This window comes from Martes martes, assembly GCF_963455335.1.
Source record: "Martes martes genome assembly, chromosome: 9".
Taxonomy (NCBI): Eukaryota; Metazoa; Chordata; class Mammalia; order Carnivora; family Mustelidae; genus Martes; species Martes martes.
In genome coordinates this window covers 68,291,983-68,310,216 of record NC_137896.1, presented here as the reverse complement: position 1 = coordinate 68,310,216, position 18,234 = coordinate 68,291,983, and the positions used below count along the sequence as shown (strand labels likewise).

At 44.3% G+C, this 18,234-nt stretch overlaps 1 protein-coding gene across 1 annotated transcript in view; it reads left to right on the top strand.

Moving 5' to 3' along the window:
* The window catches only part of FSHR (follicle stimulating hormone receptor), a gene marked incomplete at both ends in the record, with an annotated part of 158,707 nt that extends 140,702 nt beyond the window's left edge, over positions 1 to 18,005 (top strand). Inside the window, 4 exons of the mRNA XM_080814021.1 lie at positions 2,291 to 2,359; positions 2,470 to 2,544; positions 12,578 to 12,763; positions 16,781 to 18,005. Coding sequence (XP_080670147.1) covers positions 2,291 to 2,359; positions 2,470 to 2,544; positions 12,578 to 12,763; positions 16,781 to 18,005 — 1,555 coding nt within the window. The remainder of the gene's footprint in view (positions 1 to 2,290; positions 2,360 to 2,469; positions 2,545 to 12,577; positions 12,764 to 16,780) is intronic.
* Between the last annotated feature and the right edge of the window lie 229 nt (positions 18,006 to 18,234).

Sequence of the window (18,234 nt, the reverse complement as noted above, 5' to 3'; positions counted from 1 at the left end):
CTCCCACCATGTCCCAGCCATAGGAGAGGCTCACTCCATGTGCACTTCCTCCTTTTCTTAGTTGGGTTCCATCTCACTTTCCTTCCCCAGTGAGCTCTAAGAGGCCAGGTCCCCCCCATCGCCTGCCTCTTTAGGCTGAGAGCAGATTCTGCTTCTGGAGCCTCCCGAGCCTCTACTGAGGCCACAAACACATGAAGATGAAAGAAAACCATGATCCAGTTATTCTTTAGCTGATGCTTTGCCCAGTTTGTCCTTGTCACTGTGGTCGTCGTCATCATCAGGCTTTAAAACCAGCATTATCTTTCTTAAGAGACTAAGAGTGTACATAATAAATGTCAGCTTCTCTCTGATAGGAGCTTGAGTGCTACAGCCTAATGTAAACCCCAAGGCCGGAGTTCTGGACATCATTCGTGTGTGTGCAATGATCCACTGCTGACATCAAAAACTTCCACCCCTCCCCGTAGGATGGTGTCTATTGTTTGAGAAGGATCCACGAAGACAAAAGTCTACTTCAAATACAGGAATTCTTCTAAATCCATCTGTATATTATTTCATCATAGCAAGATCTATTTGCAGGAAATTTATGTACAGAAAGATCCAGTCTACAGAAACATAGGTGGAGCCCACCCAGATTTACACACACCTTTGTGTTAGATGAAGGGTCAGCCAAATCCAGCCCACGAACTAGTACTGCTTTGTACAAGTGAACATTTTGATGACAGGGAACACTGACACTGAACCTAATTAAGCAAGATGGTATCCTGCCCAGAAAAAAAAAAAGAAAGAAAGAAAAAGAAAAACTCCATGCTTTTCAAGAGCCATCAATTATAAAAAAAAAATTAGTACTCTACTATTTTAAGTTTGGTCAAGACCTTTGTCAACATTGCTTGTTGACATGTACCTATATAAAACATGTACCTATATAAAATACCTACGTAGTAGTCTCCATTCTATCTCTTGGCCCACAAAACCTAAAATGTCTTGTCTGGCCCTTTACGGAGAAAGTTTGCCAATCCCTGTGGTTGACTGAAAATCCCAGGAAACTACATCCCACAGGTTAGGGGCAGCTGTCGCACCAATTCACTACCAGGGACAGGCTGACAAAGCCGTTAGCAGGCAGGATAGCTGGGGTCCAGGCAGGTAGTTGCCAGATAGGTGGGAGCGAAGGTGCACAGCCACTCTTTGCCATCAGAACACACCAACTGGCTGCTGATGTTTTAGAAAGATTTACCTTGTTCCTGTCTGGATCTCTTTATGTAAACTGGTTTTCAGGAGGAAGAAAAAAAACATATGGTTGCTGTCCTGTGATTGTGTTTCTAGCTACCCATTGCAAGCCAGGAAATACGAGTCTGCAACATGCAGGAGCCTCTCGGGGTCAGCTTTTCAAACACTGTTATTTGTAAACCCACTGAGCCTGACAAGGAAAAGAACCTGACAGCAAATCAAGAGCAGGTGGTCAAAGGCTCTTCGGGCTAAGCTCTCCCGACCTTGGATTTTGTTTTTGTTTTCAGATCCATCCAGGAGCACAGCAGTGCGGAGCTGTCCGCCCAAGGTGTCCTTGGTCTCCCCTAACCTGCTCACTGTCCTTTGCACAATCAGACTGACGGTTCCACATCCAACCCCCATCAACCGCAGAGGCCCCTCCTGTTCCCACTCACGCTACTGCGCCCTGCCACAGCCCACAGTCTCCGTAATTGATTTCTCTTCCTTTCTGGCTTAACCCAGAGCCACCTCCACAAACCTCCAATAACCAGGTCCCTGTGGGTCACAGGAGATGTTCAGGTTGTCTGACAGCTTAATTAGATCACCTTTTGATGACAAGCAGGCCTGCTGCTATGGGTGAGCATGGGTGAGAAGCTTAAGGCCTTAGAGAAAGAGGATATAAAATGTTCTTTGTCTTATAAACACTTGTCCAATAATTGCATGATGTCGGTCCTTCAGGATGGGAAAGATCTTTGTCTCATGCTCCCATGGTACCATCTCTACGCACTACTGATGTGCACGAAGACCATATAGGATCCAGGTGGTAGGCCTAAGTGCGCCCTTTCAAAACAAATTTTTCCCCTCTGGATAGGTAACACATGCACATAATGCAAACTTCAAACATCACATGAGGTCACACGGTGATAAATCAGCATCCCTCCCACTCCTGTCCCTGAGCCTTATGGGTGGCATTTTATTTATGCCAATAACCTGCAATGTCTGACCTTGCCCCAGTGCTTCCAATTATGAAACCCCTGTATTGTTTGCATCCGACATTATTGTTTTTTTAATGGGCCTTTTATTTCAGATGGCTGAATAAGAATGGCATTCAAGAAATACACAACTGCGCATTCAATGGAACCCAACTAGATGAGCTGTAAGTAGCCTTGCCTACTCTTCCAGGACATTTAGAGGGAAATGGCTCTTACAACAGTGATATTTATGTGGCTTTTTTCTCCCTTCTTCTCTCCGTAACTCCATCCCCAGGAATCTAAGTGATAACAATAATTTGGAAGAATTGCCTAATGATGTTTTCCACGGATCCTCTGGACCAGTCATTCTGTAAGTAGCTTCCCTTGTTTCCATGTGCTAGAGATTAACATGTCCAAGTCAGAGGTCAACTTTCTCCAATTCAAAGAAGCTTCCCATATAGGGTTGGCAATTAAGGTCAGTCTTGACCTGCGTCATCTACAAAGACTTCCAGGGACAATTTCAGGCTGATCTATATCCTGACTTTCAATAACATAACGGCAATTAATATTTAATGAGCACTAACCAAGCCCCAGGCAGTGCTTTAAAAGCTTAAGAGGCATTTCTAATTTAATTCTCATAAAACCTCTGTGGTAGGAGCTATTGTTCCCATTGTAGAGAAGGAAAAACTGGCTTCCATGGACGGATGTTAACTAACTCATCCCAAGTCATGCAAATTTGGGAGCATACATTTAACACCAAACTGGTCTGACTCAAAGCACAGGCTCTTAACCACTCTGCCATACATTTCTCCCCTGGAAGGGAAAGCACAGGTCTGCTTCTTCACCTTCAATGTCCGGGAGTATGTTCCCCTGAGAGATCCCCAAACACACTTATTTTTGGATCCTCTTTGCCTCAATTCAAATCTCCTGGGCTCCATTCAGTGCCCCACAGCCCTGCAGCAGCACCCCTCCCTCTGGTGCTGCTTCCTCATCTCTCCCATTCTCTTCTCATGGGCCCCTGACCTTCCACTAGAGTCAGGCCAGCTGCCACCACTTCCCTGACCACCTTAGCCAACAGAGAATTCTTCCTCCTGTGACTTCTATAGCCTTCATGGTGGCAGGGACCCCACTCTCCAAGAGTTTTTTTTAAATGTGCTTTCCTGGGCTCTCAGCAAGTCCTACTCCATCTACTGATGAAAGGTATTGCAGGAAGGAAGGAATCAAGAAGGAAAAAGTTAGATGTAAGAAGAATTAGTGAGCACGGAAATAAACATATGGAAAAAAATCAAGTTTTAGTAGATGATCCATCCATGGTCTTCCCAAGGTCAGTTGAGGCATTTGAGAGCCACTGGACTCCACCTTGTATTTGGCAATCAATATAGGCTCCCACATGTGGTTCCCTCGCTCCTTCCCTCCTATCTGTCAACATCACTTTTCCTTTTCACTCAAAAGTTTATCTTCTCCTTCAGGTTGGGACGTAATGTATCTCTAGAACTAGACACACCCTGTATGGTAGAGAAGAAACTCCACCAATGGTTACTATTGATGATAGAGCATGTTTGACCCATAGACAGGATTCTGCCTCTTTGAAAAGTACAATGATTATTCTAGTATGCCTGCCTTCAGATGGACAATATATGCAAAAGAAGGAAGTGTCAGCATGATTAAAGCAGAGAAGCCAGAGCAGACTACCTTGATTTAAGACCATTCCTTCACCTCCCTAAGCCTTGGTCTCCTCACAGAAAGTATTCTCCTAAGACAGTCAGACAATTACTAAATATACACATTAATACAACAGGTCATGATGTGCGCTATGAAGAACCAGGTAGTTCCCAGGCATAATAGAGAGTGCCAGGCATATGGTCCATGTGCTCTAATATACCAAGGACTTAGAGCCAGAGCTGTTCATGTCTCTGACCACAAGAGCAGTTTGTCCGTTTCCCTTACCTGAAAGTCCTAAGGATTTTGAATGTTCCTAAAAAGGCACCTCTGTCTGTTAGGGCAAAATGTCGTCTGTGAGGGGACAGCTTTCCCTTTGTTACTTGTACTGAGTATACTATTAAAGCATAGCTCCTTAACCCACTCTGCTACCAAGAACATGCGAGTTTGACTAGATCCTCAACTAGCTCATTATACAGGAACCCAAAATCAGAATTTTAAGGGGAACTGATGGACATCAGACTGCCACTGTAAGTAGCAGAGCTTGGACCAAGAATGGGTCTTCTGCCTTACATTCCACGGATTCCCACTATATCATGTCGTCTAAAGCACATAAATATGTCTAATCAAACATCTTAATGTTATACAGTTGTCTGCAAACTAAAAGATGGGGGGGGGTAATAATTGTAAGCCCCAGACTCCCAGCCTAAGTACACCAGTAAATGATAAGGACACACAGCACAGAAGCACATCTCCTACAGGAGCATAAGCAGGTCCCAGGCTGAGGCATGGCACCATGTGTTCATCTGAGCATCTAATGGAGAACACGGACATGAATCCCTCAGCTGGTCCTGCCACGTATGCCAGCAGGAAGAGGGAGGTCACCATCACAAGCAGCTCACAGGGTCCTCAAGTTACAGGTACATTTTTCAACCCTTTTACCACAGGAACAGATCTGGCCAGAATGAAGTGAATAACATTTACAGAAAATCCCAAGGCATTATGAAGCACTTGCCATGACTTAAAAGGGTAGAGGGTGGTAATACATTCCCACATCTTTTCATTACAATGCATGAGGATATATGTGCAAGATCCTGTCCAAAAGCCCAGCCTGTGATGGCTAGTCTCCTTCTCCTCTCCCAAGGGGCAAGAGGATTAATCACCTCAACATGAGCCTCCCTTCTTTCTGGGGCTTTCGGGTTAGTCTGCAGATGTCCTTCCAGTCTGTTTGCTCAGCTAGGATTCTATGGCCTATTCCATCTCTTACTCCTACAACCTGATGTGCCAACTCCAGCCAAACCCTGGTCTGAGATCTCCTTGCTGAGGTGTGTGCAGAGAAGGAGCCCACCCCAGGTGCTATGGGTTGATGAGGAGGAGGAGGGCAGACTGTGAAGAAGACTGCTTTGCACAGTAGATGCTGGGGCTAGTGCTTTGACTGTGCATTGGGGCAGATTCCTGTTCCCCCAAATAAGCCTGTTATATGGATGTTTGCATGCAGGAGGTTGACTGAGGAATGCTACTGGAATATGTGAGAAGTACCGCTGGGAGTAGAATCAGGCTAAAAAGAAAGTCAAACTGCAATGCATTTGCAACAGAAGCCCTAGCTAATCCCATGGGAGCTGTGCAATTAAGATGGCCCTTCAAAGTTGTACTGAATTAAGGCAAGGGGATAGTCCCCCTCCTCAACGATCACATGATGCTGACTGTCCCTGGGGAGGAGGCAAATCGTGGCTAAGTCAAGAGAAGGCAATTCCAGAGGAGAGCTCAGCTATGAGCAGCTCAGCTGGGAGTGGTTCCAAGCTTGATTATGCATCACAATCACCAGTCATGCTTATAAAACCCTGGAATGTGGATCCCTACCCCCAGAGTCGTACTCATCAGGTCATGAGTGGGCCTGAAAAGCTCCATCTCTAATAATTTGCATCGATAAAGCTGCTGTTGCTGGTTCAGAAAGTTCACCGAGGATCACTGCACTAGAACCAAGGCTGGGAACTGGGAAGCTTCGCCCTGTCTCCAGGGTAGCTCCTCCACAAGCTAACTGGAGGGAATCTTCCTCCCCAACAAGCTGAGCCCTTTGTCCCCAGTACATGCATGCAAAGGATTCCAAGAGAGTGAAGTGAAAGGTGCCCAAACCAATGGTAACTCCTTTAATGAAGGCAAAAAATTTTAGATGAGTGAAAAACAGAACCTCTGAACACCAAAGGGTGCGAGGGTGAGATGTTCCACTGCAAAAAGAAACGGATGTGGAGAAAGCCAGGGGCATACATGCATGTGCCTCTGAGTTTCAAAGGAGAAGGCTAGCATCTTCATTTTCCCCTCCAGAGTCTTGACCTTGAACATCAGTGGCCAGCTCAGTTCTCACCTGATATTCTAAAGTCACTCAAGTTTTGGGGTGTGTTTGTGTGTGTTAAGCAATCAAGCAATTGCTGTTTCCTTGGGAAACTGTTTCCTATGGGGAAAATTTAATACATTGCCTTTGCAGGCTGGAGCTAGTACAATCATATTCTGATGGTTTATCAAATTGATTTGGCTATAGCTCAGATTCATTTGATAGTTCAGATTCAAACACTGAGTTATTTGTATAAGAATGATTCTCTTCCATTACCAGTGTACCCACAGTCCTATAGATAGTAAATTGCCTTTTTATTCCGCCTGGGATCATGAAAGAGAGGTCTTCTAGCCATCTGTCAGTGTAGTATACACCAGAAATGTGCTCTCACTTAGGGAAATGATTGACCTGTAATAACATCTTTGCTGGAAAAATAGAAATTGTTCAAATCAAATTTGTGGCACTGGCCATACCACACTTTATTAAATGGGGCACAGAGTGCAATTTAACTCCTGCCTCTCCTGACTCGGTGCCTTATTACTGACAGCTGTCTCCCTTTTCGCTTTGTGTCTCAAAAACAGGAATCCTAACAATGTTGAAACAATTTAGGATTACTAAATATCTTCAGCGCCAGCCATCATCCCATTATGTCTCCTGTTAGTACTTTTCAGGATTTAAATTCTCCAAACCAGTCACTGCCAAATATAGCATGTGCTGAAATGTTAACCAAAGTGACATCTCAAAAAAAGAAAGACTGCAGTCATTAGACCAGCCCGAAAGACAAGGATTAAAAACAGCAGCCCACGAATAGCCCTCCCCGCTTGTCCAGCCCACCAGCCTGAGGAACCGCATCTGTGATAAACCTTCTCAGCCATTCCCTGAGCACATTGGCTCATGCATGTCCTACATTTAGTACATGTTGACTGAGCACCTACTGTGCATCAGTACTGTTCTGGTGTAAGGGATGGAGAGATTTAGAAATAAACAGTGTCTGCCCTAAAGTAGCTCATTCTGGTCGAGGGACAAACGTCATTGCCCAGAACAATATGCTCTGCAGAAATTTTCCTCAGGAGGCTATAGTAACAGAGCAGATGCCCAATAAATCTTTGTCATGTGATACAGTGACTTTAACAGATGAAGTGACAGCGTGTGAGGAAGAGAGCGCTTATGCCTCACTTCCTGCAACAGTCACTCCATTCCCTTCCTACCTTCAATCCTTTCTCCTTCCAATGCACTTAACATGGATTTACAGGCACCTACTATGTGTCACGCTCAGGGTTCTCAAGACTAATCCTACAAAAACACAGCTTTCAGTGAGTTGTTAGTCTGCTCATTGTAAATTCTGGGCCTTCTACCTGGCTCTCCAGGCTCAAAGATCTAATCTATTTATTCCTCAAAATATCCTTGGTCAGAATAACCATTCTGAAAACCCCTCATTGGCTATGCTTTGTGCTCTGGACCTCTCTCCAAGCCCACTTTCAGCCAATAGTCCTAATAATCCACTTTCATGAAGATGTGAGTAACTGACAAGGTCTTACTTTGTTACCCCTCCCCAACCCTCACCCCACCCCCACTGGACGTTTGCATCCTAAGCATGGAAAGTGCTTTTACAGAGAAATGCAATCAAACATTAGACTTCCAGTCTATGAAGAAAGATCGTAGCCAGGGAAAAGAGAAAGAGTTTTAGGGGAACAGAGAGCAAAAGTGGGAATATTTGTAGTTCAGTCTCAAACCACACTCAACACTATCCACTTATCTTTGTCCCTGCTGATATAAATTTCTGCAGATTTTTCTTAATCCATGGAGATAACAGAAACCTTTTTCAGCCTGTCCAAAACTTGGAAGTCTTGATAGGTCCCGTGTTTACTCACTCCAGCAAGTATCCAGCAAGCTCTAAGTCAACCCATCTACAAAGACATATTTCCCTATTACCCTGGAATCACCTTGCCAAAGACAGCTTTACTGACATGAAAGTGACTCTACATCCCTCTCCTACAAACCACTCCCTCCTTTCAACATCCACCAGCAGAAGATCTGGACCCCAGGACTCTGACAAAATGCCTTGGCCTCAGAGCAGCAAAGCCACCTAGTGCTAAAGACAACAGCTTATGTATTTCATAGCTGTGATAGGAGCAATCTGCAATACAAGCTAGCTCCAGAACACTGAGAAGGCAGAGGCACCAAAGCTTCTCAATCTAACACCTAGGCACTGGACTGTATTCAGGTCAATCCACCCAACACATTACTCTGCTGCTTCTCTCATACACATCTATTTGCTTGTAAACTTTGCACAAGGTTGCTCCCTTCATTGGTGCCTTTGATACTCTCAGTTACATAGAGTTGCCTGCTGCAGAAGCACCATTTTGCTGACCAACCTTGAAATCCAGATTTCCTCTCTCAGTCTGCCTTGCAGTCTTCTCCCTTTAGCTCTCCTGGGAGAATTGGTCCAGCCTCTCATCTATCTGTACTCTGATGCCAATAATGAACCATCTCTGCTCATCAGAGGACTATCTACTGAGCAGATTTCATGAGCCCCACCCTGTGTTCAATACAATGTATAACACCAAAGTTTGTAAATAATCCCAGCTCTCAGAGCATCTGAAATCTGAGCAGACAAAACAAAGATACAGGAAAAGTCAAGCAGTATGAAACAATAGAAGAGATAACACAAGGTGGGAGATCCTTTGAAACTGTCAGAAGTCAGGGAACATCACAGTTGGCCGGGGTGACCTAGCTCTTGTCTCCCATATCCTTGTTCAGTGTCACTCCCCAGACTCTCTTCAAACAAAGCAACAATTTTCTGGGGGCTTACTATGTGAAAGGCACTGCTGAGAATGCAAGGAGTCCTCCGCCATCAAGGAGAGAGAAAATGCAAATACAAGGAGCTAGTATATAAAACAAAAGCTAGTAAGTGATGAGAAAGGCATAAATATACAGAATATAATGCTATTGCACTCTTAATGGCTTTCAAGGAAAAATACCTCTACAACTGTTAAAAAGGATGGAGATGACAGAATCACAGAGACTTCAGTGGGAGTCTGGGATCTCTGTTATGGCATAAAGACTATCCTAAAACTTAGCAGCTCAAAACAATCATTCCATTTTGTTCATAATTGCGTGTTTCAGAAATGTGGGTGGCTTGTCTCTGATCCATGTGATATCAGCTCAGGTGGCTGGGGTGGTCTATGTGCAAGTGGTCCCTTTCACTCCCGTACCTCGTGTATCTATGCTCAATACTTCTCCCTCTTTCTCCTCTCTCTCTCTCTCTCCCTCCCTCCCACCCTCCCTCCACACACACACACACACACACAGCATCTCATCCTCCAGGACCTCTATACACAGCTTGGATTTTTCCTAACATGGCGGTCTCGGGGCTTTCAGAGTTCTTCCATGGCAGCTTAGGGCTCTGTGAGACCAATATAGAAGCTGTCAGCTCTCTGAAAGTTAAGGTCCAGAGCTGGTAAAGCAACACTTTCATCATGCTCTATTATAGTCCAAAGGCATCACAGTGCAGCCTGAACTCAAGGGAAGGGCAAGTAGACCCTGCATGGGAAGAGTGTAAAGAATTTGCAGTCCTCTTTAATCTACCACAGTATATGAGATAAGAGCATAGCACTGCATGGAATATAAAAATTTATTTTTAGAAATCTTCACTTAATGTGATTTTTTATATATATTCTGAACTCTGGGGGGGGGGGAACATAACTAAGAAAAAATAGTCCCCTGTTTTATATTGCTTGCTTTTAAAAATATGAAAAATGTTCATGGCAGGTAATGATTGCCCTGGTTTCAGTTGTTCCTGAAGGACTTCTTTTTATACCTTCATCTCATTCCTCGGATGGAGCCTTGAACTGTTTTATACAAAACGGGCAGTCTGCTTTCTTTCACACTTGAGGGGGGAGAAAAGCCAGATGAAAGCAGAACTTGGACACAGAGACCAGAGCGAATGTCAATAGCAGAACTGGTCAGTGGAACAATGGTGTGAAGACAGAAACTAGAGATTTTCTAGGGCAGAGCAGGATGTTGAGAAGCTCCAGAACAATGGGGAGTATAAGTGGAGAGCAGGCCAGCGTAGCTGGATCACTGAGCAGTAAGGAGTTGAGACTTAGCACAGGGACAAAGATTCACGGATCAGACTCTTATTTCCAGGGACCTCATCTCTAAAGAATCCTAATACTTTGGAGATAACCAGAAAAGACACCTTGGAACACCAGAACTTTCACCCTATGGTGATAGCAATGACTATTGTGAGAAGTGGTTCATTCCAGACATATGTGGAAAGCCAAGATGTTCTGCTGAGGGTTTGCATATGGGGTGTGAAAGAGGAGCCAAGCATGCCTCTCAGGTTTTTGCATTAACAATTGGAGAGGCCGCAAGTGGAGGTTTGGGGGGATAATCAGGAGCTCAATTTTTAATACCCAAGGTTTGGCCTTCCCATCAGACATCCAAGCAGAGATTTTTTTTTTTTAAGATTTTATTTATGTATTGACAGATAGAGATTACAAGTAGGCAGAGAGGCAGGCAGAGAGAGAGAGAGGAGGAAGCAGGCTCCCTGCTGAGCAGAGAGCCCGATGTGGGGCTCCATCCCAGGACCTTGGGATCATGACCCGAGCGGAAGGCAGAGGCTTTAACTCACTGAGCCACCCAGGCACCCCCCAAGCAGAGATTTTAAGGAGGCAGCTCAATTTAAGAGCCTACAGTTCAGGAGAGAAGAGACATATAGGTGAGATAAATATAACTGATCCAACAACATATAAATGGTGTTTAAGCTGTAAGATGAGGTGAGTAAACCTACAGATTAAGTGTAAAATAGAGGAAAGAAGTCTAGGCTCTGAGTCCAGGGGTACTCCAACGGCTGGCAGTCAGGGGGAAGCCAGGGAAGAAGAAACATCCAAAGCATTAGGAAACAAATATTACCAGATACCAAGCAAGTCACCAGGAAGATCTAAAATTCCTAAATATTTACGTACCTAAAACATTTCCATAAATGTATAAAGCAAAAACTGACAAAACTAAAAGTAGTAGTATACAAATCCAAAATTGTAGTTGCAGATTTTAATGCACTTCTCTCAGCAGTGATAGAACAAGCAAAATAATAATAATAAATAAATAAATAAATAAATAAGCCAGTAAGCACACAGAAGTACCTGAAAGACAGATGCCAAGTTTACCAAATTTGTCAGCACTAACAAGGAAGGGACTAAGTGAAACATACATAGATGCTACATAAAGGTAATCATTAGCTCTCGAACATACACCTGCCTAAATATCAAGCAGAGGATAAGCAGTCCAGGCATAAGTATTGGTAGGTAACCACTACTACTAAAGGTAGGACTTGCGGAGCAACTGAATAGAAGCTGGACCCTCAGCAGATCTGATGACGGTTGGAGTCATAAAGGAACTGTTGCTTGAGGCAAAGGATAGATGAGAAATGCCTTAACTGTTACCCCTCCTCTCAGCCTCCAATCTCCCACCAGTTCCATTTGCTGAACCCCCCTAAGTGGACTGACAAGCGGCTATCTGGGAAGCGGAACCTGCAGAGGCCATCCCTTCTGAAGTACAAAGCAGAGCATAGAGAAGGGCACAGAACAGATGTTAGAGACACCAGGCAAATGACCCACACATCACATCCAGGGCTTTGTGGGGTTTGTTGTTGTTGTTTGTTTTTGTTTTTTATTTAGCAAAATATTTTATTTTGGAAACAAAGCAGAGGGTTTGGATCTGAGTTCGGTTGGTGTTGGCCAGGATCCAGAGGTCCCCGCTGATTTGCCCAGACAGAGACTCCTACAAAGCAAGAACAACTGTGTACTCGAGGCAGAGACACAGTCAGACAGAGATGTTTAAAGAATAGTCATCAGTCATTAAGTGCTATCTTCTGGCCAGGAAGTTTCCTGTGTACTTTTAACTCATTTAATTGTCCCAACAACCCTCTGAGTTAGCTAGGATTGTAATCATTCCTATTGTATGGCTAAGGAAACAGACATGGAGAAATGACATGATTTTACCAAGGTCACAGAGTAATAGGTAGAGGGGTGGGGCACTTATACAAGCTAGTCTGGCTGTGCTCATACTCACTACTCTGTCGCCACTTGCACATCGTGCTAAGGGTACATCTACTGCCCCTATAGTATGTTTTTTTTTCCTTGACCTTTTCTGAAATTTGGCCACAGATTCCACCCCTAGCTCATCACAAATATTTTTGTAGCTGACTTTACGGTGGGGAGGAAATGCCTTCAATCTCTCAGGTCTCCACTAATATACGAGGTCCATTTCAAGACAGACTGTAGGACAGGAGATGGCTGAAGTTAAGCCCCAGGTCAGGCAGGATGTGAGTATATCTGGGAATCAGAGAAGCCTGTTAATTAATCAGCGAGGCCCATAATAATCATGTTATATTTACATTTTATCCTTCTAGAGACATTTCAAGAACCAGGGTCCATTCCCTGCCCAGCTATGGCTTAGAAAATCTTAAGAAGCTGCGGGCCAGGTCAACATACAACTTGAAAAAGCTTCCCAGTCTGGACACGTTTGTTGCACTCATGGAGGTCAGCCTCACCTACCCTAGCCACTGCTGCGCTTTTGCAAACTGGAGACGTCAAATGTAAGTCTTCCCATGTCCATCCCTGAGCCCCACTTTGGCATGTCTCCGATGCGGAACTTGGTCCGCAACTTCTATGTATCTTTGGCATGAAGAGAATCCACTTGCAGAGACCTCCCCAGTGAAAACCCTTCGACATATTCTAGATCAAAGCTTCAGTACTGTGAAGGGTCTCTAATTTTCTTCAAAATGGGCTCACAACAGAGGGCTACCCGCAATGGTAGATCACCTTCCAAATATTAAATGAGGCAACATGAAAAACTCCAAACATAGCACCTGACTCATAGCTGATGCTTAATGAATATTTATTCCCTCTTTCCTGGGTACCAATATGGATTTATTCTTCTAGTCCCACACTCTGCCACCTGCACATATCCCAGGAACCACCCAAGTCAACTTTAGAGGGGAGAAGCCTAAATGTCATACCAGAAACTGATGCACACATGCACAATACATCGTAACCCCTCCAAGAAGCCAACAATCCATCTTTGGAAATTAGCACCTCACAGGGAAGACAAAGATTGGGACATCTGTTCCCTTTGGCTTTCGAGGTTGGCCAAATTTGAAGAAGCCCAGAAAAAGAGGGTAATCCAGACAGAGACAAAAACCAGGAGGCAACTGGTTAAAAAAGATGAGGTAATCATACAGAGGACCTGGACAAAGTGGAAAGGGAATATTTTGGAGATTGCACATAAAGGTTCCAGACATTGAAAGGCTCCATTGCAGATAGAATTTACCGGATATCAGGAGTTCTCAAAGCTCACATCCTCCCCGAGCTCACTGACACAACCCATGCCACACACTCACACTCAGATGATGCCTTGTCAGAGTTTTCCTGTGTCATCATTGCACCACATGGTACAGTCTCCTTTACTGTTCAACCCTTAACAGACTTTCACCTGTCCAGGTAGACATAACCCCTGCTCAAAAGCAAGATAAGGTAAAAACAAAACAACACGGGGTATCTATCTAAAATGTTTTCCATGGGACTAGGAGTCCACACTCACATCCATTTGAAGGATTTGAAGAAAAGGGGAAACTTCTCAGAAATACCATGCCTCAGGAAGGACTATCCAGAATCAGACACTCCTCACACATTAACACAAGGGTCAGGGAACTTCTTCCTGATGACTAGAATGTGTAAGGGCTTGGGCTGAGGCACAAGGTTTGCCTCTTTTATATTCCAGACAAGAGTTATTCCAGCCCAGGGCAAGAAAGATACAGATTTACTAAGAAAACCCTGGAACTCAACGCCCTTCAGGAGAACTCTCAAGGATGTCAAGATCACTGTGAGAGTTGGCCCAGTGCTAACACACCCCAGAATAGGTTACCTAACTGTGCTGCTCAGCCTCTGCTGGTCTTGCCACCCCCAGGCAGCATACATGCAGCTTCAGGGTTCCTCCCAGCCAGCAATCTCCAGGTCTGTCTTACACCGCCCTGGGACTCCCTGGCTCTCACCCTTTCTAGGTCCCTACTATAATTTACCAACAGGGCCTGTCTGGTACAGCAAAGGAGAGCCCCACCCCTCTCCTAATAAGAGGTGCCAAAACAGAGTAACAAAAATTGCAGTGGGCGTTTAGTCTCTGTACTCAACATACTTACTCACAAACACAAAATAAAATAAGTATGCTATTCATAAGATAACTGTAGGGTTTTTTTTTCTTTAATGGTGTCATTTCATTGTATACCGTAGTAGGTATGGTTTAATAATGCGATTCAAGTTTAAAACTGTATGATACAATTGTCCTTCCAATCCTCATTTGGCAACAGTACCCAAGATGTAAGTGTCAGGCCCTTGTGACTGTGAGGTTTTGGCCAATATCCCTCCTGGAGTCTCACTGAAAGACTTTGTTAACTGCACACCTGCTCTGTCCTTGAACCACGTAGCCCTTTGTCAGAGTTCTGCACTCAGCTGGCAATGTTACTTTGTTCATTTTCTGATGTTAGTTTTATTTAGGCCTTTTCTCCACAACTAGATTTTAAACTGATGCACTGTGGCATAGACATCTAAGTCCTCACACAGGGCCTGGACCCCAACATGAACTCGGGAAGTCACCACGGTCATCTGTCTTGGTATTGCTCATACTGGCTATGTTCTCACCACCCTGCTCTGTGATTCGTTGCCCCTTTATCTCACAATTCTCGCAAAGGCAATAATATTTTTATTCCCTCCTCACAGAGGCAGAAACAGAGGCTCAGAGATAGTAAATAACCTGACCAACACCAACCAAACTGTCCAACCCCTCTGCTTTGTTTCCAAAGCTCAGACTCTGGGCCACTCTGCTATTTACTTCCCAAGAGCCCGTTCAATGATTTATCAAGGTCCAAGAACACCGTTTTTTAAGATGACCTTAAACTGAATTCCCAACTCTTTATGATGTTTATTATTTGCTAAGGTACTGCGAAGGCAAGACTACTTTCCCTCGTTTCTATTTTTGTTTCTATCCTTTTCTAAGAGACATACATTGTTTACCTTTTCTACACTCAGGTGGTTGAGTCATTTCTGTTTCAGGAAAGGGAAGCATCAATATTTAAAATATGTTAGTAGCATTATCAACAGTAAGAATCTTCACAGAAGCCAACATAAGCCCCAGGAAGTGAGGACTGTCTCTAGGTGGTTAAGTCAGATCTGTTTCAATAAATGGAATTGTCATCTGTAGGTACCAGCTTACTTTCTGTTCTTAGAATTGGGCTGGTGCTAATCCAACGACAGGGTTTAGGAGTCACAAGTTAGGTGAAGGACCGTAGCGCTGCTTTTGTCCTCCCTGCACCCATCTGAGCTTTGCCTCACCTTTCTCGAAGATCTCTGATGAAACCTCCACTCCCCCAGCTACTCTCTCCTTATAGGGGATTCTTTCAAGGGCTTAATACCGACTTCCCTACTCGTATGAGATTATGTTAGGGTTTGAGAGTCATGAAGTCACTTAACATTGCTGTGAATTTGCTTCTCGGGGAGGGAAAGTGGGAGGAAGTGTAGGGGGTTTTGTGAATTTTTTTTTTCCCATCCAAAAAGAGACCCAGTGTAAAACATCTCCTTTCCTTAAACCTTTGCTTCAAAACAGATTACCCCATCTCTACCTGCACTATTCACCCATATTGGGTAGAATGTTTATCCTCTGGTTTTCATTCAAATCCCTTCTGCAAGTACCTCTATTTTGTTGACTAAGCCTCTTGTACATTTGGGTTGAAAGGAAAAACCAAGACAAAAAAGTGAGCCCAAGAAGAGCCAGTTCCCCAGGGAATAAATTATAATCTTAGAATTAGTTAGAACCACCCCAACCCCCTTGCAACCTGTATTTGCTCTCTCAGCAGTTACTAGGTAACTATTTAATATGAGAGAGCCGGGTGTACCTTGCAGACCGATATATACCTGAGGTCTACTGTGGCTCCTGGAACGTGAGTCAATAGACAATAATTTGACCCTACGTAACATTTCAGGCAGATCACACACCTCCCACTAGCCTGAGTAGCAGAGAGCCAGGGAGAGGTGCTGGTTGGGAAGTGACCACAGATTGTGCTTCTCTGCTTTAAGTAGATAAAAGAAGCAACTAAGTTCTCATTTCAGAAGGGAAACAGTCCATATCTTCCAGCAACTAGAGTAGAGAATAGAGGAGTAGCTTTATATCCTACTCAGGCATATTAACAGATAGCTAAATAGAAAGGGGGAAGGCAAAGGGTAGAGTAGATATTAGGTCTGTAAATTATTTGCACTTAACAGCAAATCTTAGCTAGTCCCGGGCGCCTTCCTCCCACATTCAGGTTGTGGCTAGATGGTTTCCCCAGTGGGCCATCCAACTCTAGGAATATACACATGAGTTGTTCTGTTCATTTACAGTAAGCACCATTAACCCTTGAGCTTGGACTCAAGGGCAGACTGTGAGAAGAGGGGAGGAAAAAAAAGAAAAACAAAACAAAATAAAACAGGAAGAAACCCCATCATTTCTACCCTGTGCAAAAACAGTGATGTATTTGCCATTCTGGACACAAGATGTTGATTCTGTTCTTTTTGTATTTTTCTAGCTCTGAGCTTCATCCAATTTGCAACAAATCTATTTTAAGGCAAGAAGTCGAGGATATGACTCAGGCTAGGGGTCAGAGAGTCTCTTTGGCAGAAGATGAGGAATCCAGTTACACCAAAGGATTTGACATGATGTACAGTGAATTTGACTATGACTTATGCAAAGAAGTGGTTGATGTGACTTGTTCCCCTAAGCCAGATGCATTCAATCCATGTGAAGATATCATGGGGTATGATATTCTCAGAGTCTTGATATGGTTTATTAGCATCCTGGCCATCACAGGGAACATCATAGTGCTGATGATCCTGATCACCAGCCAATACAAACTCACAGTCCCCCGGTTCCTTATGTGCAACCTGGCCTTTGCCGATCTCTGCATTGGAATCTACTTGCTGCTCATAGCCTCAGTTGATATCTACACCAAAAGCCAGTACCACAACTATGCCATCGACTGGCAGACAGGAGCAGGCTGTGATGCTGCTGGCTTTTTCACAGTCTTTGCCAGCGAGCTCTCAGTCTACACTCTGACAGCCATAACACTGGAAAGATGGCACACCATCACCCACGCCATGCAGCTAGAATGCAAAGTGCAGCTCCGCCATGCTGCCGGTGTCATGCTGCTAGGCTGGATCTTTGCCTTTGCAGTTGCTCTCTTTCCCATCTTTGGCATCAGCAGCTACATGAAGGTGAGCATCTGCCTGCCTATGGATATTGACAGCCCCATGTCACAGCTCTATGTTATGTCTCTACTTGTGCTCAATGTCCTGGCCTTTGTGGTCATCTGTGGCTGCTATGCTCACATCTACCTCACAGTGAGAAACCCCAACATCGTGTCCTCCTCTAGTGACACCAAGATCGCCAAGCGCATGGCCATGCTCATCTTCACGGACTTCCTCTGCATGGCACCCATCTCCTTCTTTGCCATCTCTGCCTCCCTCAAGGTGCCCCTCATCACGGTGTCCAAGTCAAAGATCCTCCTGGTCCTGTTCTACCCCATCAACTCCTGCGCCAACCCCTTCCTCTATGCCATCTTCACTAAGAACTTCCGCAGGGATTTCTTCATTTTGCTGCGCAAGTTTGGCTGCTATGAAACTCAAGCCCAGACTTACAGGACAGAAACTTTATCCACTGCCCACAACTCCCACCTGAGAAATGGCCACTATCCTCCAGGTCCCAAGGTTACCAATTACATGCTTGTCCCTCGAAGCCACTTAGCCCAGAACTAAAACATTATGAGCAAATATCTCAGTGTTGAGTGATAACTCAAGTCTCACCTTCGAAGTGTGTGCTATGGCATAGCTGACAGTACTTCTACATACTCCAGTCTAATCTTCCTGGCACAGCTAGAAGGTGGATTGCTTAGGAACTATTACTCCATATGATCAATTGGGAAGCTCAAGTAGTAAAAACATTCATAATTAAAATAATACTACATTTGTTTTATCCTTTACAATG